We start from the raw sequence: 23,287 nt of genomic DNA, 5'->3' as shown, positions 1-23,287 counted from the left end.
TAAATATTATTTAAATCTCAGACTGGTGTCATTGTACCAGTGTAATATTTAAATATTATTTAAATTTCAGATTGGTGTCATTGTACCAGTGAAGGCAACATTAACTAGTCACTGGTCATGTCCTCAGATGTAACTAACTGACTTGAGGCCCAAGTAACTGATTCTTTTTTTTTTTTTTCAAGTAACTGATTCTAAGAGAGGATCTGTCATTTGAAGAAACCTGTAGACATTAGTGTTATTCTCACACGTAGATCTCAACTGTGTACCTAATCACCTAAGGCATCAATCACCTGGGCACTTGGCTGACTTACCTTACTAACTTTCTTGACATTGAATTAAAAAAATGAAAGTGTCTGTGGTTCTGAGTGATTAATTAACCAATGCAATTTCCATCCATTAACTCAGAATATAGTTCATTATTATACTTATTTTATTCTAAGTGGCAGATATTTCCAGAAACTACATGGGCACCTATTTAATAACATTAACAGCAACAATAATCCTTCTGTCTTACATTTGAAAAGGACATTACAGTTTAGAAAACACTTTCATATACACTCTTATTTGGTCCATCACAACAAATATGTGCGGTGGATGGAGCTGAGGTTTTTATGTTCATTTTTTCGTCTTATTATGCTGTGGCTCAGTAATGTTATAACATCTGAAGGTCATCTGTCCTGTGAGTCACAGAAAGATGGCTTTGTGTCTCTGCATTCCGATCCAGTGCTTTAATCAGTAAGGTCACTCAGTGTATCAGTAAATATAGAAGATCCTGTTGAAACTGTAACAGAATTAGAAATCCCAAAAAAAAAAAAAAAAAAAAAAAAAAAAAGAATTAGAAATCCCCATTTAAAACGTAGAAAAGCTTTTGTCTTCTGATTTGTAGGATAGGTCCTCCTAAACTCACTATGGTGAAGAAATTGAAATGAGAGTGCAAATAAAAGAAGTTAGTTTGGCTAATTCTTTCTAGGTTGCCTTCATAGGTGAGCTTGCATATGCAATTTAATTGTTGTGATAGAAATAACAATTTCATTCTTCCAAATGATCTTCTTGACTTATGTCAAAAAAGAGAGTGAATATGTGTCTTGAGCCCACTGGCAGTATTAAATGCTGTAAAACAATAACAAAATGTAATCTATCTCAACTTTTGTTAGACTGAGTACTTTGAATTTCAGAGGTTCATATACTATGGTTAGGACTGAGGATTACTTATGATATATGGAATCTAGATGAACTGTTTTTTTTGCATTTATGTTTATCAATATATCGATAAAAAGGGATTAAAAAGGAATATAATATATAATAATAATATATTTGTTTTGACTAATTTAACCTGTCATTTCAGGCTAAAAATTCATTAATCCTTCCAAAGAATCAGATAATAGGGACGTTTAAGTTGAGTAAATTTTTTATATTATCATGGAATCTTCAAAATGCCATAAGCAAATCTAGTGAAAAAAAGGGGATCAATGAACCAGTCATATAAAATGAGAGACTACAAAGTGCAGATTAATGTTCAGTCTACTTGTCCAGTTACCCATTACTGCATAACAAACTGCTCCCAAACTGCGGTGACTTTAAAAATAACCATGTGTAAGTGTGATAGCCCGTGCATCTGCGGAGCTGGAATTTGAACCAAACACAGCAGGGGAGCCCATCTCTGCTTCAGTTTCTGGACCCTCAGCTGAGAGAATAGAAAATAGGCTAGGGACTGGGGCTGGAACACCTGGGGGCTGGCCTTGCATCATCCTCTCTTCATCATCTCCTCTCCCTCATCCTCTCTCTTCCTTTGCAGTCTTCTCTCTTTCTCTTCCTCCTCTCACTTCATGACCTCTCTCTAAAAGGGCCCTCCCTCCACATGGCTTTCTTGGGATTCCCTGAAGTTCAGGAGTCTCAGCCTAATCCTACTTTCTAGATTGCAATGCAGAGTTCCAAGACAAAGTTGAAAACCCAGTTTTCTCAGAGACCGAACCAGTAACTGGCAGTTGATCACTTCTCCTTTATGGGTCAAATCAGTCACAGGCTAGACCCGATTCAAGAGGAGAGGATAGAGTGACTCTTCAGGGAGAAGAGTGTGAAAGAGTTTGCAACCATCCTTAATTTGCCATACTATTTGTTTTTAGACCTGCATAATATTACATTATGAAGTCTGCTTCTAATTTATACTAATTTAGGGCAGCCCGGGTGGCTCAGTGGTTTAGCACTGCCTTCAGCCCAGGGCCTGATCCTGGTGTCCTGGGATCGAGTCCCACATCAGGCTCCCTGCATGGAGCCTGCTTCTCCCTCTGCCTGTGTTTCTGCCCCGCCCCCCGTGTCTCTCATGAATAAATAAATAAAATTTTTAAAAAAAATCTATGCTAATTTAAAAATAAGTATTTTTTAGTACTAGGCTAAAGCAAATTTGTTAATTTTGTGTATGTATGAAATACTAAAAATTCAAAGTCTTATTCAAATACTTATGTCTGAAAATATTTCAGAGCAAAAAAAAAAATCATTCATCAAAGTAAAGGAAAAAAAGAAAGAAAACTTCCACAAATAATTTTTTCCATTTCTTTGAAACTGGACTGGATGTTGTGTTGTGCCAATGTATTCATGACAAATAAAATAGTTATACAGATCAAATTATCCAAACTTGGAAATAAGAAAAAGCATCCATGAATAGCACCACCAGCCCTCCCAAGTACAAACTGCATGAATATTTAAAAGGCAGAACATCTGTGGCCAAAGAACAGTGACTGCTGTACTAAGGTGGGGTTATTTTTTTCCTTTAACCCTCAATTTAACTTACTGCTTCATCATAGGTAGTTTTCTCTCATCGTAACTTGATTTCAAAGCTAGTTTATGTTTATTAATAAGTAAATAATATTAATCAACTTTTGATAATGATAGAGATTAAAAATAATGTTACTAGAAAATGAGTTTGCTTTGCCTTCAATTCGTCTACATTCATTTAACACCATCTGTGGTCATCGACAAATTTACAAGGTCCTTTGGTTTCAAATACCCACATTGGAACTAGAACGTGTGTGTGTGTGTGTGTGTGTGTGTGTGTGTGTGTGTGTGTGTTCTGTGGGAAACTGTCAATTACAACAATCTGTTTCTTACTATTATATTACTTCTTTTCTCTCAGTGACGAAATACTACTTAGTTTCCAGTCACAGTACCTAGATAAACTTACATTTTATTATAAATCTTGAGGCATTCATTTGATGTACATTTTAATATTACCAGTCCTCCAAGGAAATTCAAAATCAATGACTGCGTTAGATCATTAACTGAGAATATTGCGTTATTTAGAACATAATGTGATACTTTTCAAGTGAGGATATCACTTCTAAAGAAAGTTGAAAATCTTTTGGGGCGGGGGAACTATATTCCTTGAACTTAAATTACGCTTTGTAGCTTTGTAGATCAATCTTAACAGATATCTTTGTTTTAATTTTGAACAAAACAAATATTCTGTCATCAGATCACAATTAAGACCGTAAACAAATATAAAAAAAATTAAAGTTTCATCATGGTGACAAAACATATTTAAGTAAAAAGATAAAAATGAAAAATAAATCAGACAGAAACTATTTCTGTCTTATTCCAAATGAGGTTAAGGAATTCTAATGCTTGTATATTTAAATGACTTTCCGCTTTCTTTTCAATGCACGAAGCAGCTCTTATATCACATTTCGTGGCCGATTTGGAAAATGTAAGACTTTAACAGTTATTCACAAATGATACAGTCTTTAGACTGTAACTGTAACAGTTATTAACTGTAATTACAGTTAATAACTGTAACAGTTATTCACAAATGATGTTTTCCAGTAAAAAAAAACAAAATGTTTTTTTTTCTTATTTGACAAGCATACTCACTCTAGTGAAATTCTACCCATCTTACCTCCCTGATTACTTACTTCCATTCTGTTGGAAAATCTGGCAACCATGAGACAGTTTTAGAGGCCAGTCACCTACATTTACTCTAGTTATCTCATTTTCAAAGATTTGTCTTTTGCTATCCTTTATTTATCTTAACTTTTATGTATTTTAATTAACCCTATTGTGAAAAATAACTGCTTTATATTTTTGCTTTTTAAAAAACAGTCTCTTTTCTAGCTTTATTATTTTTCAAATCCACATTGCACAGTTAGGTAGAATGAATCACGGCACCATGCATCCGTGCCTTTCCTTTCAGCCATATCGTTCTAAAAATTTAACTTGAACACATTCAGTTTGACAGTTGGAATACCATTTATATTTGAAGAAGTCAACATGTGTGTATTGATGTTTCCAAAATTATTTAGTGTTTTTTTTCTCTGTAGATGGCCTTTATTACTTATCCTAATTTCATCTTCAAACTTATCCTAATTTCATCTTCAAAGTTGTTTTATCTAGCTTTTAGGTAGCTGTTTCAATACTTGATGCAAACTATAGAGATGAACAGGGATTTGTAAATTTTTCCAAAATTATTAAAGGATAATCCTTGGGCAGCCCCGGTGGCCCAACGGTTTAGTGCCACCTTCAGCCCAGGGTGTGATCCTGGAGACCGAGGAGGGAGTCCCACATCGGGCTCCCTACAGAGAAAGAGCCTGCTTCTCTCTCTGCTTGTGTCTCTGCCTCTCTCTGTGTGTGTCTCTCATGAATAAATAAATAAAATCTTTAAAAATAAAAAACATATAAATAAAAAATAAAGGATAATCCTTAAATATTCTTATGATTATGCTTCTTCCTTCTCATTTCCTCCCTTTAGGTAAAATAATTTACCAATCTTCAATACTCTAAGAAATGTGATTTTTAATATTTTATTCTGTTACATATATTTTCTCCTTTTTCTATCTGTATGTCTATTATTGTGACCAAATTTACACTTGCCTTTAAAACTCATACAAAATTATCAAAAACATTAAGAAGTAATTATAAATTTAAAATTATCTATGATACATTTTTACAAAAATCATTAAGAACTTTCGGAGGCACTTTCTTCAGGGACAGCTATCAGGCTTTAAACATTTAATTGTTGCTTGAACAGCATTATAAATATTTATAGAGTAATAGAGCACAGACGAAAAGCCTATATCCCATATGTATGAAGGTAGATTACATGAAGACAGATGGGAACATTAAAACTGAATAAATATTAAGAGGTATGTATTAAAAGATATTTCAACATGAGTCTTAGTTTTTTATAAGCATAGAGTTTAGCAAAATATTTTTTGGCAAGTAGAATCTTGGATATTTTCCACAGTGTTCCAAAAAACCAAGCCAGTTATGCTGATGCAATATTATTGCATTTTGATTGTGGAAGTGCTGTAAGCCTGCAAAATAATTTTTCTCATATCTCATTTGAGTTGTCATTAATTTGTTTTTTCATCTCTCATTTGAACTGTCATTAATTCGTGTAGACTGATATTAAATTGCTATAACAATAAATAGAATTTAAAATCCAAACTTATAGAGCAATTAATTCATTAATTTCTCTATTCAATCATTTTGCTAATATATTATGAGAGCCTGTAATATTTTAGTTAAACTGCATTAAGCAGTGGGAATATAAAGGTTAAAAGGTAAACAAAATACATACAAAATTTTTTAAAAGACCTCTCACAACATCTGCAGAATTACCTCAAAGCACAAGCCTATCATTGCCCCGGATTAAATGTACCACCTACCAATAATAGTCTTAAAATAAAGAAATTGTGTTATACTACACATCTGCTGGAACCTGTAAAAGGGTTCTACGCATTATTTTGCTTTATCCTTACAACAAGCTTGACCCTTCAAGGGGATATAACTTTCCCAGTTTTCATAGATGAACTGACTACAACTAGGATCCTAATGGTCTCACCCTAGCACTAGTATTTTCTAAAGATCACACAATAATAATTTAGCCTTTCTCCTAATAGTAAATTTAACCTTTCTTTCAAGCAGTTAATTATCTACATATAAGTTATCTGTTTTCTGAAAATCAATTATGAATGTTTAATTCCAGATCAATATTCTTCTATTATCAGGTGTCCATTTGTGTGATCTTCTACTATTGCTTAACATTTAATGTTCAAGGAATGAATTTAGTTTTCATTTGAGGTGAAATATGATACATATTGAAAGGAATATGAGAAAAAATGAGTGCATTTCAAAGCGATTTGGGGTTACCTCCTATTTTGGATCACTGGGGCTAATCAAGAGTTGATTGTTGTAAATTATAGCCGTGGTATGCTAAATGATACTTTTCCAAAAGTGCCATCAGAAAGTAGTCATGTACTTAGAATACCTACTTCTACATTTTTCTTACTTATGCACAATTTGTAATTTTGTTTTAGCAGTGGCCAGTTTTTACCTAAGGAAACAATTCAGTATACCCAATCCACTAGTGTAGAATCCCGTATCAACTAGCTTGTTAACCCCTTTTTTCCCCAAATTAGAAACTCTGTCTTATGTATGTCCACAAATATGAGAAAATGATAATCATTCTAGCCTGCTTATGTCTCTGGAGCAGTCACCTTTGTTGGGCACCAGGCCCATCTCCCCCAGCTAGTGGGGCTAACTTCAATCTCCTCACAGAATAATCTGTGTGAGCTGTATCCCTTGTTGCACTCCTTCTTGGAAGCAACAGTTTCAGAATCCAGTTCTCAATGATATGTGAGCAGAACTATATCAGATACCCACTCTGTTAAATTATTTAGGTATTCTTTGATGGATATCAATGACTAGATGTATATTAAACCCTAGCTATTCATCCACCCCTCATTTGCTTTTTTGTTTGTTTATTGTTGAGGGAAATATAGACCACATGTGTGAAGAAATTGCAATCTGCTTGGGGATATATATATAGAGAGGAAATAACTGAAATAACTAGAGGAAGGGGCTAGATGATATAAAATTATTCTTTGAAAATTATGCAATAAAATTTAATATTTTTAAAACCCTCCCTAAATCACCGTCCAAATTTATTCATTTGAAAATTTAAAATATTACTTAAATATCACCTGTTAAAGGGCAATAAACTTAAATTATAAATTATTGTAAAATGAAAGACATTGAGATACACATATATCCAAACCTGTGTATACCAATGCAGGAAAAAAATACAGTGTAGAAAGAAGGAATTAACAACTATAAAATTGTTAAAAATTAATGAAATTGAAATAACAAAAGAATCTGTAAAAAATCAAAAGCAAGTTCTTAAAAGACTGACAAAATAAACAAGCTTGCCAAGAAGGTGGGAAAATGTTACTTATGGAAGAGATTTTTAATGATAGGACAAGACTAGACATAAATTTATAACCATAAATGTAAAATTTATAATAATTGTAAAACATAAATTTAATGGATGATTTTCTCTCAATTACCAAAATTAAATTAGAAGATAATCCAAATATAGGATAAAATAATTATAAATGATAGTTAATATCTAGTCCCAAAATGGCCCATTTCAATTAAGTTTTCAAGAAATAGATAATTCCCATGTTATATAAATTATTCCAGAAAATTAATAAGTGGAAAGTTTCATAATATATTCTCTAAATACAATCTAATCCAAATATCACAACCAGAGATTGATAATGAAATGGAAAAATATAAGAAAACACTAGGCCAAGATCTCCTATAAACATAGGTTTAAAGATTCTAGTTGAAATATTATCAAGTTGAATCCAAATTGCAATAAAAATTATAATACTATATTGTGAACAAGAATTAATTAGTAGAGTTTATCTTAGGAATGCAAAGACAGTTCTTCATAAGTATACACATTAAGGTGAAAAAGACATATAATAAATTTGGAGGGATCCCTGGGTGGCGCAGCGGTTTGGCGCCTTCCTTTGGCCCAGGGCGCGATCCTGGAGACCCGGGATCGAATCCCACATCGGGCTCCCGGTGCATGGAGCCTGCTTCTCCCTCTGCCTATGTCTCTGCCTCTCTCTCTCTCTCTGTCTCTCTCTCTCTTTGTGTGACTATCATAAATAAATAAAAAAAAAATAAAAATAAAATAAAAAAAATAAATTTGGAAAATACAGATAAGTTGTTTTATAACATTTAGAATGCACTTCACATTTTAAAAACACAAGACAAAATAATTACAGTATAAGAAAACAGAAAAGTCTTTAACTGGTCATCTACCAAAAACCTAAGTCAAATGTGATTACATTTAACAATTTCACATTAAAAAAAAACAAACAAACAAACAAAAAAAAACAATTTCACATTAATAGCCATTCCATTAAAGAACATGGGCAAATAAAGTTCTTGCTTTTAATTCTACTAGGGAGGGGATCCCTGGGTGGCGCAGCGGTTTGGCGCCTGCCTTTGGCCCAGGGCGCGATCCTGGAGACCGGGGATCGAATCCCACGTCAGGCTCCTGGTGCATGGAGCCTGCTTGTCCCTCTGCCTGTGTCTCTGCCTCTATCTCTCTCTGTGACTATCATAAAAAAAAAAAAAAAAAAAAAAAAAAAAAAAAAAATTAATTCTACTAGGGAATATTCTACTCAAGGTTTTAACATTGCAATAAGAGAAGAAAAGTAAGAGATTTTCCTTTTGGTTTCTACAGTAAAATGTTATAGATTTATTCAAATAGGTTTTGCACAATTTTTTGTCATATGCTCAAGTATTATTAGGTTTCTGTTGATATAGTAACTGGAATATTTTAAAGTAGAATTTTAATCAGTCATTGCTAGTATATAGGAAAACCACTGATAATTGTATTTTGGCTAACTGACCTCACTTATTAGTTCTAAATCTTTTCAGTTAATTCTCTGGAGATTTCTGGGTAGAAAATTACAAATAGCAGATAGAAATCAATGGTTTATTATTTCAATCATTAGAAGAGATAGTTCCTACATTTTAAGCAAAAAAAAAAGAATACTGTTTTAGGTTTCAATAAGATAATTAAGCTATGTGTTAGGAAGAACCTTTCTGTATACCTTATGACTTGCCTATAGTAGAATAAGATTCTTTCTCTTTAAAATTTCTCTTAAAAAAGAATAGATCAACGCTTCAGTGACATGAATTAAAGCAACTAATAAAAGAATGGAAATGGATGACTTTATAGTACTATGAGCTCTTTTATGATTATGCCTATTTTGCAGGTATGCTATAACTTCAATTCTTGAGTTCACACAGCTCATTCTTTTTTATTTATTTTTATTTTTTTAAATTTATTTTTGATAGTCACAGAGAGAGAGAGAGAGGCAGAGACACAGGCAGAGGGAGAAGCAGGCTCCATGCACGGGGAGCCCGATGTGGGATTCGATTCCGGGTCTCCAGGATCGCGCCCTGGGCCAAAGGCAGGCGCCAAACCGCTGCGCCGCCCAGGGATCCCACACACAGCTCATTCTGATGCTATATTTTGCACATCCTGCAACTGCAGTGTATTAGGAGTTGATAATTTTCTCAGAGATTGATTCATTCCAATTAAATCCAAAAAAAAAAAAAAAAACTGAAGAACCAATGAGAATGTCTAGGTATTAATTTTATGGAAGCCTGTTCTTCCCATGAACAAATATATTTATGTCTACTTCTATAGCACTTGGGAATCCACATCAGCAATCAGATTACATCACTAAAGTAAAGATGTGAAAATCTTTAAAAAAAATCTTTCAGCCAGAGTATGATCTATAAGTACCTGCTTCCTGTAGGGCTCATTCTTATAGGGACCTGTGAGATAAAATCCACCAGATTTGGTGTCTCTCTTCTTTGGGAAGCAATCATTACACCCTGAGCAGATCTAGTACTCAAGTTTTCCTTTTGCTAAGGTCATGTGAAATAACTTTCTTTTAATCAAATAAAATATTTTCAGGATTTGCTAATATCATTGTTTAGGCAACAAGATTCTTTGATAACCATTCAAGCTTTGTTTCTAGGCCATGCAATTCTTGATTTTTCAGGAAAAAATATCTTTCTGCAGACAGTAAGTCATGTTCTAAATGTGCTTTTAATTTGTTGAGTTTTGAGAGGATTATTGTGGAGATGTCTCCCACAGACTCCCATCATATGTTGTGGAACGTGTGTGTGTGTGTGTTTGCATCTGGTACTGAGAGGCAGGGTGAGAAAGACACAGAAATGGAGAAAGGCACGGGATTAAAAAATGACTTAGGCAACTTCTAGCAGAGCCATTAATGATCACTTGCAATACTTTTTATTTTCTCAGGAATATATAGTTTCAGTCTGCTAGTCAATAGAACAAGAACTTTACCTTTGGCTTCATTAGAACGTTGCTAAAAGAATAATGCTAGTAGTGAATAGTAATAATAATAATGATTGTGATAGGGCAGCCCAGGTGGCTCAGCAGTTTAGTGGAGCCTGCAGCCCAGGGTATGATCCTGGAGACCTGGGATCGAGTCCCACTTCGGGCTCCCTGCATGGGGCCTGCTTCTCCCTCTGTCTGTGTCTCTGCCTCTCTCTCTCTCTCCTCTCTGTGTATTCTCATGAATAAATAAATAAAATCTTTAAAAAATGATTGTGATAGTAAAGTGCTAATTTTTTGGCCTACTTCTGATCATTTTAACTTGGTATGACTTGAAAGGGTAAAAGAAAATCCAGCAGTTCTTTAATCTGTCCTCTTCATACTGTTCTATGAATAGAGTCATTCAGGTACCTTCACATACATCAAAAATTCTAGAAGAATCTCCTGGACCTTATCAAATAAATTGTATTCCCAGCCCTGAACAAGAATAGTTTATGTTCTATGCAAGATCAGGTGAGTTATAAGCCCCTGTATTTTCTGGAATCTGTCTATATGACATGCTATAAAAAACAGAATGAAAATTAAGACAGGCTGCATAAATGTGTTAACCATAGTAGAAAATAATTTTACATTTGTAACAACTAGTTAAAATGTTTAATGTTGAGAATTGTCTCTGTCATTGAGGAGGTATTCCTATAAAAATATTCTGATGCCATCAAATCATTGCTATCTGGCTTACAGGATGTCTTAAAGTTATTTCTAGTGAATAGATGATCAAAAATGTAAATGTAAAATATAGAGACATGACCTTGGCTCAAAGTCTAATCTATAAACATATTTGTCCTGGACATATCTACATTAATTGGATATAGTAAAAAGGCAATTTGAATGGAAACTACTAAGTAGTTGTGTGACTTTCTTTTGTTAAGTGGCTTATTTTTTTTTGACCAGTTTCATTGTATGTTAGGTGAGAATAAATTTTTCTTGCTTCACAAGATTATTAAGAGTATTATATAAAGAATGTGTATTGTAAGGCATTGCACAAATCATGATTGTCTTATGATTGCTGCTATATCTTTAGATATAAATGCAGAAAAAGCCTGCAACATTTTTAATCACACATATAATCCAATTAATTTAAAATTAAATAATAAAACAAAGAGGAAACATCTTACAGAAGTCTCACTAGACCCAAAGATTTTAACAGAAAGCAAACCAGCTAAATGATGACCACTTTGTGGGCCTATTGAATCTATTTCCACCAGTGGGAGTGGTAAATCAAGAGTAAGTTAAGGAGTGACAAGAATGAGTCACAACAGAAAAGAGGGGACTTGTATTTCTGGCATAAAAATACAGAATTCAATTGCTTAGTTAGAACATTGGTGATTATGTATCACACATCTGTTAGACTGCCCGAGAACCTTCCTTAGATGTAGTGGGCACTCAGTGTCTCTGGAAGGCATGAATTTGCTATATGAGTAAATCAAAGCCTTCAAGGTTACTTACCAAGATACATTATGTAAGTAGTACCGAGACCAAGCCCAAGACAAGCAAATTCCAAGCCAGAGTTCTCTACATGCTGCCTTTTGTTGATAAAGGCCATGCTGCCAATGATTTTAGAAAGATGTGGCCATATGAACTGGGCACATTAGCCCATTTCTTTTCACTAAGTTATAGTCTTTAGATTAAATGATAATAAGATCCAGGATGTGGTAAGAACATTCCTTTTAGTTACCATGAAGAGTCGACATCTACAAAGTTAAAGCGAGATTCAGTATTTTAATTAAAAGGTTGAATGTGATAGTAAGACTAGACTTCCCCAAAAGCCTATTTTCTCAGCAGCTGGGAAGGAGCAGTGTATGAGTCTAAGCTGTAGGATCGACACATGGGAAGAGAACCATAAGCACAGGTCAACATGTCTAGAAATCAGTACATGCACATTCTGTTGGACAATATCTGATGCTCACACTGTTCAGTTCTGAGCTATTTTTAAAATATATACAGATACGATTATATAAAATGGAAATTTTATATATGTGTGTGTTTTTAAAAATGATATACATAACATATTAAAGTACATCATTAATAATTTTTTCTCATTGGTGCTATTACTCATGCTTATCCAAGGATAAAGAGTCCAACAAACTGTTTTACTTTCAGCAGCAAACATTAATGCAGACTGCCCATGTGCTCAGCAACAAGCATCCACTGTTTTATCCGTAGTCCAGTGCAACCAGTGGAGTTATGCTTCAGTTTATGCTATTTATTTACTGCCTGACAACCTATCTTGAGCCATAAAAGTATGAAAGTGACAATCCTAGATCCGTCTACCACAAAGAGATAAAAAATAATATAGTTTTGGAAATCAGTAAATACTTAGAACTCATTAATAATATGTTATATGAAAATGGGTGGAGTATAGATAGTGTAGATTTAGAGTGAAACTTACGTAGTATATTTGAAAAGATATACTGACAATTAGTAAGCATGAGATGCAAGAAGTTAGAAGATTGCATAATTAACACAAAGAAAGTAGAAAGCAAAAAGAAAATGTGTGGTAAGAGCAGATATTAAACATAATAGAAAACATAGATGCAATTATATTAACAAAGCCAAAAGTTAGTTCAAACCTCTGGAAAGCTTGAACAAGAGAAGAAAATACAAAAATAAATAAATTTTGAATGCAAAAAGCGTTTCACAATGGATTTAGTGAGGATGAAAAGCATATTTAAGAGTTATGACCAACGGGATGTATTACCTAGGAAATTGAACACACATACATGTCATCTAACCAGCAATTCCTCTGTGGCGCAAACTCCAGGAAAACTTGCACACATACCCTACTCAAACACGTCCAGAATTTAGCCTGTGAGGATGAATAAAAAGGTCTAGATGGTTCTGTAGCTAAGAATGGTCTCTCCTGGATGACAGCTACTTAGAATTGGAGTTGCCACGTCAGCAGAGAAGCAATTAGCCCAAGTTCTGAGACAATAGGGCCCTGTGCTTGTAATGTATAAGTGTTAACTTGATTTCCCAAAAGCTTCAAATACCAGGAGGGAGGACTGCTGTTCACTGGAACGAGGAAACCCTCATTACTGCTGTTTCCTGAGTCCTTCTCTTGGCCTGCTGAGAGGTGGCAAGATGTTAAGACAACAGTCACCACACTGCTATGATTTAGGCTGAGGAAACGTGTAAGCACATTTCCTACCTGAGGATTTATATTCCAGAGATGCAGCAGCTACAGATACACTTTTGTGTATAACAGCAGAAGTGGCTAAAAACTATTTGGAAAAGGTGTCCTTTTCTCACTAACTTTACTGAGTAGGAAATTACTATTTAGCTACATTTTAATGAACTGACAAAAACATGGTGTGTCATTAGTGTGCTGCCATTCTAAGAGTAGGTTTTAAAAATCTGTATCTTTTCTCTTTAAGGATGAGACCGAGTTTATGTTTTTTCAGGGCTTTATTATTTTTTTTCTCAGTCATCATTTCCTATTGTGAACTACCATTCAAAATACACCGTAACTCTTACATCGCAAGAAATTCCATCAAAGGTGGAATATTCTCTTGTAAGTGAGATTGAAATCCAAAAAGTTCTTCAAATTTTTACAAGAAACAACATCATCTCTTCTATTAGTGCACAAGGAATTTTTTTTAAGATTTTATTTATTTATTCTTGAGAGACACGGAGAGAGAGAGAGAGAGAGAGAGAGAGAGAGAGAAGCAGGCTCCATGCAGGGAGCTCGATGTGGGACTCGAATGCCGGGTCTCCAGGAGGACGCCCTGGGCTGAAGGCAGTGCTAAACCGCTGAGCCACCTGGGCTGCCCACAAGCAATTTTTTTTCTCTATTCTACAATATGGGTGTCAAGCTGCCTAATCGTAAAGTCCTTGATCTTAGCTCCTTTTTTTAGCCCTTAATTGATTACTACCCTCAATAGTTTTATAGATTTTATGTCTGGTTTTTATCCTAGGTAGGTACTTATTTACTTCCTAAATTCAAAATTACTTAGAGATAAATATAAACTGCAGTTTGTCAGTTTTGTCTTTTTTTGTTAAAATGTTGCTATTGTTAACTCATTTTTTTCTTTGTATTTTGTGTTCAATAAATAGTTCTATTTGGGGTGTAGATGGCAAATTCAATTCCTCACTAGACTCAGAATAACCATGTAGCATATAAAGTTCTGACAAATAGGGCCATAAAATTTAAAAATGATCTTTAAGATTAGTATATTTTTCTCAAAAGTAGCTTTAGGGAAATGATTTTCATAGTTCTAAATCTTAAAGCATCCCCAGCAAATAAATGGAGTTTGACACAAACTACACATGTGTAGATTTGTATAACTTCATTTGTTAATCTGGAAGATCTCCTGAACAACACAGATTTTCAGGCAAAGGCTACGTGAAATTTCGATGGGAATATTAGAGATAGTGTTTAGGCATCAAATGAGTGATTCAATTAATGATCTTGAAAGTCACTTCTATCCCTACGACTCTCCATCATTAGATTTATGAGAATAGTGGGGAATGAATTTAAGGACCTGGTGACCTATTTTGACTTGTGAATTTAGAGGAGTTATTCAGACAAATACAGTATTTTTAGATACCCTATTAAAATATCATTATAAAGTTATTGAACAGTAACACTGTACAAAAACAGTATTAAGTTTAATTTGTCTCCACCAGCAGCATATTGTGGACAGTCTCCTATATGTTCTGAGCTGGTGGGCAAGAGACCCCCCTCGGAAGACCCTGGCCGGGTCATTCAGTCAGCAGAGGTGAGCCTTTCCCATTGGCGAGGAGAGGGAGTAGCCGGGCAGTTACCTGCAGGTGACTGGGAACCTAGCCTCCCTCCCTGCCTCTGCTTCTGCAGGTGTGGCTAGACCTTTCTCACCTTGCTGTGTCTTTGATGCACCTTCGCGGGCAGACTGTCTTAAAACCTACCTCACAGTGGCTGTGCGACTTGTACCTCTTTGCAAAGGTAACTGTGATATCTGGGGGAGGAGCCAGTTCTCCCTTCAGGGAAAATTGTCATAGTTTTCTGTTTCAAGCTGCATTCAGCTTGAGTCGTCAACCACTGCGGCATCACTGAGTTTTGGAACAAAGCGACTGAGTCAGGATAAAATATATCCAATTTTAAAAAACAATTAATTTATGTTTCCTTTCACCCACAGGCCTACCCACGGATAGCGCCGGCATTTTGGCACTACCTGCGGGTAGAAGTGAGTAGCCGTCCTTGCCGCCCCCCCTTGCTCCTTGCACTCTGCTCGTGTGCTCTGATCGGACATGCGCATTTTGCTCCCTGTGCAGCTGCCATTCTGTGTACACGTGCTCTCACGCCACCACCATTTCTTAGAGTTGGAGCAGAAATCCGAATCACCAACACTCCCAGTGCAAGTTTATATAAGATAATCATCTCTCTTAATAAATTTCCAAGTCCAGGCCATATCATGTGCATCATAACGATAAATAACTCAATGCTGAATGATGGAAAACCATGCTTACACCTCTCTTTAATCAATATTTTTGATATTCAGAGCATAATTCCTCAGCTTAACACAGCCATGTTTCTAGGAAACAGTGGAATAACTCTACTTCATTTCCTCTCTCCTCTTTTCTGTCCCCAGGAGCATGAGCAGCTCACCTACTCCTCCACGAGGTCCAAGGCACCCAGCGTCATCATCACAGGCCTCAAGCCAGCCACCAAGTACATATTTCATATCCGAGTGAGGACTGCAACAGGATACAGTGGCTACAGTCAGAAGTTCGAATTTGAAACAGGAGATGAGAGTAAGTTTTACATGAACATATAAAATAAGACACTAATTTAGTACTATTCCGATCTGACCTGATAGTTAAAAATCTAATGTCCCCAAATGTGAATAGTCTCATCAGACAGGATTCTGTTCATGGAAATACTCATACAGACATTTCGGTTAATGTTTTGGTGCTATCATTAAATGCCTCCGTGAAATGCCTTGCTCTCCCACATTGTAATGTGGCCCAAATACATCTCTTTATGCAGAATTCATCACTCATGCTATAACATAGAGTCTCAGTGGGTGGTGTCAGCCTAATTGTTTACCAGTCTTGGCATCATAATGTGATACTAATGAAAACTTGGGAGAGAATAAAGCCATGAGCAAATGATTTTAGCAGTTAGTTCAACATTGTGCAGCTTTGGCTTGTTATCTCAGATCAATAAAAACAGTGGTCAGGAGAAAAACTCCACTGAAATGTACTTTATAAGTTTAAATATAGACACATGGGCTTAATTAGAAACTCAAATTAGTTTCATAGCCTCCGCGTGTTGGAAATCAAAATGGGAGACAAAAGTGAGTGAGGTGTTCCAGTGTCATGTAACATAGGCTTTGAGATGTTTTATTTAGTCTAAATCCTCCTCTACCACTGAATTCATTTTTTTTTTTTTACTTTTAATAATCTATCTTACTGTCACCTTTGTAAAGATAATGTGGGTGGCTTTTGCAATGTTCCTTTATGGAAAAATGTTCAAATATCTAATTATAATAAAAATCTCTTCCCATCATTACTAAAATACCTGTATTTATATAAGAATTCAAGAATAGCAAAAATAGTATAAAAATTCTTTATAAATAACAATAGTAATAGCTACTATTCATTGAGCTTTTAATAAGTGCCAGAAATTATGTATTTTATATGTATTATTCCACTTAAACCTTTCCACATCCAATGAGACCAGTATTATTTTCCTAATTTTACTCATGAGAAAACAGAAGTCTAGAGAAATAGAGCAGTTTGCCCAGATATAGGCAGCTGGTTAGAAGAGAAGCTAAAATTTGAAACTGAGGGCTCTCTTGTTCCAAGGTCTGTGCTCTGAACTACTCCACCATCCTGTCAAGTTGTTTCATTTGAATTACTAAAAAGTGATAATGGTAAGATCATTAAACAGGCCCCAATTCCTCCAGTTTGTTACTCCCTCAAAATGAAGCTGTTTGGATTTCAAATTCTGTGACAGAAAGAGTGTTGTTTTTACATTGATGAACATCACTTCACAAGAACTTCCTCATTGTAACTATATCTAGCTAAAAAGTGCAAAAGCACCAACATAATAAGAAAGAACAGCTTAGGGAGAGAGAGTGAACTAATGAATAAAAAGAACACTCATGACCTGAATGTGTCTTATCAGTGATCATCATTTATAATCATACTGGAGACTACTAACTCTCAAGCTAGAGATGATATTGGAAGTAGCATGTAATTATCACAAAACATAGTTCCATAATTTAACAGTATAAAAATATTCAAAGTGCCATCTGTGCTATGTCCTGTTGACTATTTTTCCCCTACTCAAGACTTATTCTAGGTGCAGAGCCAGAGGATGCAATTCAAGGAAAGTTTGGTTGGTCCTGGAAAGAGTCCTGTCACTGTGTTGTTCAGGCTGTGTGTACTGCATCCTTTCATCTCAATTCTCTTACTTTCTTTCACAGATGAAGAAATTTATCTTTTTTACAAGTATGACATTTTTGAGGATTGCATCATTATGTCAAAAATATTTCTCAGACAGACCTATAAGGCTAAATCTAGATAAGTCATTTGTGTTTATCTGGGACTTCTAGAGAAAACAATCTAGTCTAATTAAAAAAAAAAGCCCTGATCTAAGTATAAAAAATTAAATTTGGCTTAACTTGAAATTTCAACTCATTGTACTTTCAGGACTGGAATTCTTTCAGATGTTATATAAAAATAAGTACTTTGAAATTTCGTATCAGAAAAGGTCTTGTACTCACTAGTGACTCAGTGTAATGTTTATTCATCCAACAAAAATGCACAAGACACTAAATATATAATACTCTATGTGAGGCTCTGGGGATAAAAAAAAAGTAATAATAAGACCAACAGCCTTCACACAATTTATCGTCTAGATTTGTGGGAAGAAAATGAAAATTTAAATAAAAATACAAGGTTGGTGACATATACTATCATAAAAATGTGCAGAGGATGCTTTGAGAGCATAGAGAAGAAACCCTAGCTGGGCATGAATGGCTCATGAAGGGATCGATTGGAAGGTGAGAAGCTAGGGCTCATTTTGGAAAGAGAAGTAGTAAAGGAATAGCAAAGACATTGAGGCCTGAAGTAGCATGAAAATTTTAAAGAAGAGCAAATAATTTGGTGTGGCTGCACTAAGGAGACATATAGGTGAAATGGTGGGAGCTAAAGGCAGGAGGTTAAGCAAGAGCAACATGAAGATGCTCTTTGGCCATGTGAAGGTTATCGAGCCTTCTGATGATGCTGAAGACCTGTGAGAGTCTTAATTATGGAGTACCATGACCAGTCACATGTGCAAGACCCTCTACCAAGTAACATGTGCAAGACCCTATACTGAGAAGTTTACACAAATTATCTTCTTAATTCTGACAAGATGATTTCTCCTTTTAGAAACATAAGTAGCTTTACCAGAATCTGATAATCAATGAGTGGAGGTGCAAGATTAGAACCATAGAACCATCTGACAACAGCCACAACAGACAGCAGAAGACATGTTCCGAATCACTGATTTGTAAATCACATGAAAGTTACTTTTATTAGATCCTTGAAGAGACAGGATGTCTGAGAAGAATCTGAAAAATGTGTTTGTCTAAACCTGGAATTTGGGTAAATAGAATGGTTCAGTTAAGCCTAGGGGAAAACCATTTAAAGAATCATTTTTTATCTGGTTAGTTTTAAATTGCATTTTCAAAGCATGCTGTTTATATCCAGAAGAGAATTTCAGTGAATAATGTCATAGTAGGATACGGGCAGGTTTACTATAAATTCAGGTATATAATGATATGAATCCCAATCTAAGCATCAGTCTTTTTCTCTTCATACCCTCCTAGCTCATCTTTTAATTTCTATAGCTTTTGTTTCCTGAGTAGTGACTGAACTAAGTTCTCTCTTGTGTATTCTATTTAATTAACTAACTTTACAATACATGCATAGAGTTGGGGGTGGGTTGGGGAAGGGAGATGAAGTTCTTGCATTTGATGGCCAGGTTCAAATTTTTTTTTTAAGTAAGGAAAGTGAATTAGTTTACAATTTAATTCTCTTCAACCATATCTGTTTTACATGGTTCAACTCTTCGTTTGCCAGTAAGATAGTGATATAAAATATGAAAGAACTCCTTTACAAAATTATAGTATTCTTAACTGAATAGTGTTCTACAAATATAGTGGCATCTGAATAACAATCACAGTCATCACTGATGCTCTTTCAGACCAGCAACAGGATTTTTTTTTCCAGAGTCAAATGTGGTGGAAACTGGCTAACCAAGTGTAAAGATCACTATGACTGCTATGAAAAGAGCCTAATGACCTAGACCTGTGGGTTTCTTCTCCCCCCACGTCTACAGAATAACCTCATTATATAAATGTATATGGAGAGGTAAACAGATGACAGGTAGATGAATATATATTGATAATTAATTGATAGATATATAAAGAAAGAGGTAGATAATCACTCCTATATAGTCACAAAAGGACGTTTCTGGTTTAATGCTAGTATTTCATATGTCTGCTAACATCTCTTTGACAAAAAAATGTACAACTAAATGTTTTGTCCACTAACGGAATTTATTGAGTACCTATTGTGTATTGGTCTTCTTAGGAGGTACTGTTTTAGAATAGATATAACAAAATTACAATAAACTACAGAATCAGTAATAAGAAAGTAGGACTATATAAACATTCCTTGTGTATCTTCTTGGGAGATAGGTGAAAGATCAGTGTCAGAAGCAAATATGAGAATTTTCTCAATATTAAAATGAAATTCATATTAGGCCCCAAGCTATCAAACACACACACACACACACACACACACACACACACACAGATTAAATACAGACCTTTTTGGCTTATATGAATGAAACAACAGGAAATTTTAACCGCCTTATATTTATTATAATTTCTGTCGTTATTTTCTGGAGAAAACGTGCTTTTCAATGGAGAAAAAAATGACAATTAAAATTTTAAAGTTATCTACATAACCAGTAATATCCATATTTTTACAGACTTCTCAGAAAAAAGATATTTGATTTAATTCTTAACAATAGGGATCCCTGGGTGGCGCAGTTGTTTGGCGCCTGCCTTTGGCCCAGGGCACGATCCGGGAGACCCTGGATCGAATCCCACGTCGGGTTCCCGGTGCATGGAGCCTGCTTCTCCTTCTGCCTGTGTCTCTGCCTCTCTCTCTCTCTCTCTGTGTGTGTGACTATCATAAATAAATAAAAATTTAAAAAAAAAGAACCTACAACATCTTAAAAAAAAAAAATTCTTAACAATAATCTGTTTAAAATTACACCTACCTTTTCTAGAAAAAGAAATAAAAATAATTTAAAGGAAGTCAAACATTTGGTTATTTAAAATACCAAGACTTTAAAAAAAATAAAGATTTATTTATCTGAGAGAGAGAGAGACAGAGAGAGAGAGAGAGAAACAAGGGGAGGAGGAGAGGGAGGGAGAATCCCAAGCAGTTCAGGGGATTTCAGACCTGAGCTGAAATCAAGAATCAGATGCTTATCTGGTTAAGCCAACCAGGGCTCCTGAAACACCAAGATGTATCTAATATTCAAATGTATTTTAGAGTAGCAGAACATAGTTTCATGGGTACACTTTTAAAACCCAAATAAAGTATATCTTGCTATATTGCAGTCAACTTGAACATTTTACTTATATACTGAAAGAAAACTTGTGAAACTATCAAGAGAGTGCAGAATCCATAGTTTAAAGCCAATTTTTGAAAGAAAGCTGGAAATTTACACAAAGTATTTAGCAGTTTACCTCTCCCATTGTTTTAATGGTTATCCAATGACCCGGGAGAAGTAATACATAGCCAACATGTAAGCAGTGCATTCTTTTCCCCTGAAAGGATTAATTATACCTTAAATTTTAGCAACAACCAAACTTAGATTTTTATCTAGAAGCTACATAAAGCACTTTTGTTGCACAAAAGCTGCATCTGTCAACATTTTAAAATGTATTATTTACCAAAAGTAGTAATAATGAACTAGATGTATATCACATAAAATTACCACACAAAAATCATCATGATCAACATTAACTAACCAAAAAATAAATTACTAAATTTATGGGTATTTCAAATACCCATTAGATTACTGAATTCATTGGCATTTCAAAATAAAATCATATATTGTGTCTTACATATGTATACAAAAAGTGTTACTGTAGATACAAATGAATGAATTTAATCACTTAATTAGTTTGAAATATCCATAAGTTAGCTATCTTTAGTATGGTTTCATATGAGCAATTTGATTAATTTTAACAATTTACAAATAGGAAATGATCTTGGGATTATGGTTCAATATTATGTCTCTTATTCCTTCCCTAATTTGTTCTTCTTGTCTCCATTGGACCAATTTTTCTATATCCCACTCTGTACACTTAAAAACTCCAAGTCACTGAGTATTTTCTGCCACATAAAATGTGAATTTCTCAACAAATATTCAAATCTGCCTCCAATCCCAATACAGACTGACATCATTCTAGTCCCATATCCCCCCAGTTAACACAAACTCTGAGAAAATGTATGGGTGCTTTACACATGAAATTTTCTGGATCATCATAATTCTCAGCTTCTTCTATGACTTCCAACTGTTAGATTCAGAAACCTATCACATCACAAATAGTTGGTTCAGCTCATCTGCTACTCCTCCTGAAAGGTTCTGGCTCAGTCTAGTGAAAAATTCACTCTTTCCTCAGACTTTCTATACTTTATTATGTAAGCACTTAACTATTTCTTAGTTTTTACTTCTTTGAGGCTAAGGACTATAGCCAGTGTATCTGTGTGTCTCATGAAATGTCTTGCTAATAGTTTTTAATGCCTATTTAATCAAATAAATGAATAACATACAATTTTTATTTTATTTTTTTAAGATTTTATTTATTTATTCATGAGAGAGAGAGAGAAGCAGAGACACAGGCAGAGGGAGAAACAGGTTCCATGCAGGGAGCCTGATGTGGGACTCGATCCCAGGACCCTGGGGTCACAACCTGAGCCGAAGACAGACGCCCAACCACTGAGCATCCTGGTATCCCAACATACAAATTTTTAAAGGCTAAAAATGAGAGAATAGCAGGTTGCGTACCAGTCTAAACAGAAGGATCAAATGTTTTTATTTGCCACAGATAAACATTTTTTCTTGCTTCATTTTCGGCATCAGGCTGTAACTGGCCTGAGTTGTATAGAAACATGATATGTGGAACTTTAATTACAAATTAATTCTTAATTCTAAAATTGAGGACATGTTATGTAGCATTAAGTGATATTTTTGTTGCCATGTAACATATTTTCTTCCTTAATCTTCCTTTTTTAAAAATCGCTATTATGTTTTTTAAAAAAAGTCTCTATTATTTTTTATCTGGTCTATTGGTTGAAGCCCAATCTGTACTGCTTCAATTACTTAGGATGAAATTAGCTACATCATTATTAACAGCAGCCAGAAATTTGGGGACGGTTATTAATGGTGAAGCGTGAAGCAGAAAGAGGACCAGCTGACCCTGGTGGAGTAATAAAAAAAGTTAATTAATCAAGCAGGAGGCAGATTTCATTTTTATGAGTCTAGCAGAGGAGGACGAATTCCAGTATGTAAGATTTTAATTTGAAATAATCTTCAATCAGTAGCACACTTTTCCCCCCAATCAATAAGCACACTTTCGGTGCTGGCAACCATAGCTATCTAAAGGCAAACATCAGTAGGAAAGAATTCTCTAGTATTTAGGTTGTCCATATATAAATTGGCCTACCTTATGAGGTAATGAATGTCCCTCAGGATAAGAATTTGTGCTGAAGCTTGCTGGATAATTATTCAGCATATCTCAGAGGAAACCCATGCTTTGTTTAGGAGACAGTGATATACGTTCAATGTAACTTCTAACATTGAGATTCTATCAGATAATATTGAATTCTAATTATGTTCCAAGCACTATTCCATCTTTGTGGACTTTCAACTATTATTATGTCCATTTTATGGATCAGGAAACTGAAGCACAAACGAGTTTAGTGACTTACCACACTCCCACAGCTAGTAAGTGTTGGAATGGGCATATTATAGGTATATTATATTATTCGGGGGTAGTATTT

General features: G+C 34.7%; 1 protein-coding gene across 7 annotated transcripts in view; it reads left to right on the top strand.

Moving 5' to 3' along the window:
* The window catches only part of EPHA6 (EPH receptor A6), an 867,085-nt gene that overhangs the window by 566,660 nt on the left and 277,138 nt on the right, over nucleotides 1–23,287 (top strand). For 5 of the 7 annotated variants that reach the window (XM_041754987.1, XM_041754994.1, XM_041754978.1 and 2 more), the window contains 2 exons: nucleotides 15,343–15,390; nucleotides 15,796–15,958. In XM_041754987.1, the coding sequence (XP_041610921.1) occupies nucleotides 15,343–15,390; nucleotides 15,796–15,958 (211 nt within the window). The remainder of the gene's footprint in view (nucleotides 1–15,342; nucleotides 15,391–15,795; nucleotides 15,959–23,287) is intronic. The other 2 variants (XM_041755016.1, XM_041755005.1) reach the window with 1 other exon arrangement.

The sequence above is a fragment of the Vulpes lagopus genome, chromosome 1 (assembly GCF_018345385.1).
Source record: "Vulpes lagopus strain Blue_001 chromosome 1, ASM1834538v1, whole genome shotgun sequence".
NCBI lineage: Eukaryota > Metazoa > Chordata > Mammalia > Carnivora > Canidae > Vulpes > Vulpes lagopus.
The sequence above is the reverse complement of the archived record's forward strand: the minus strand, read 5'-3'. Positions and strand labels throughout refer to the sequence as shown.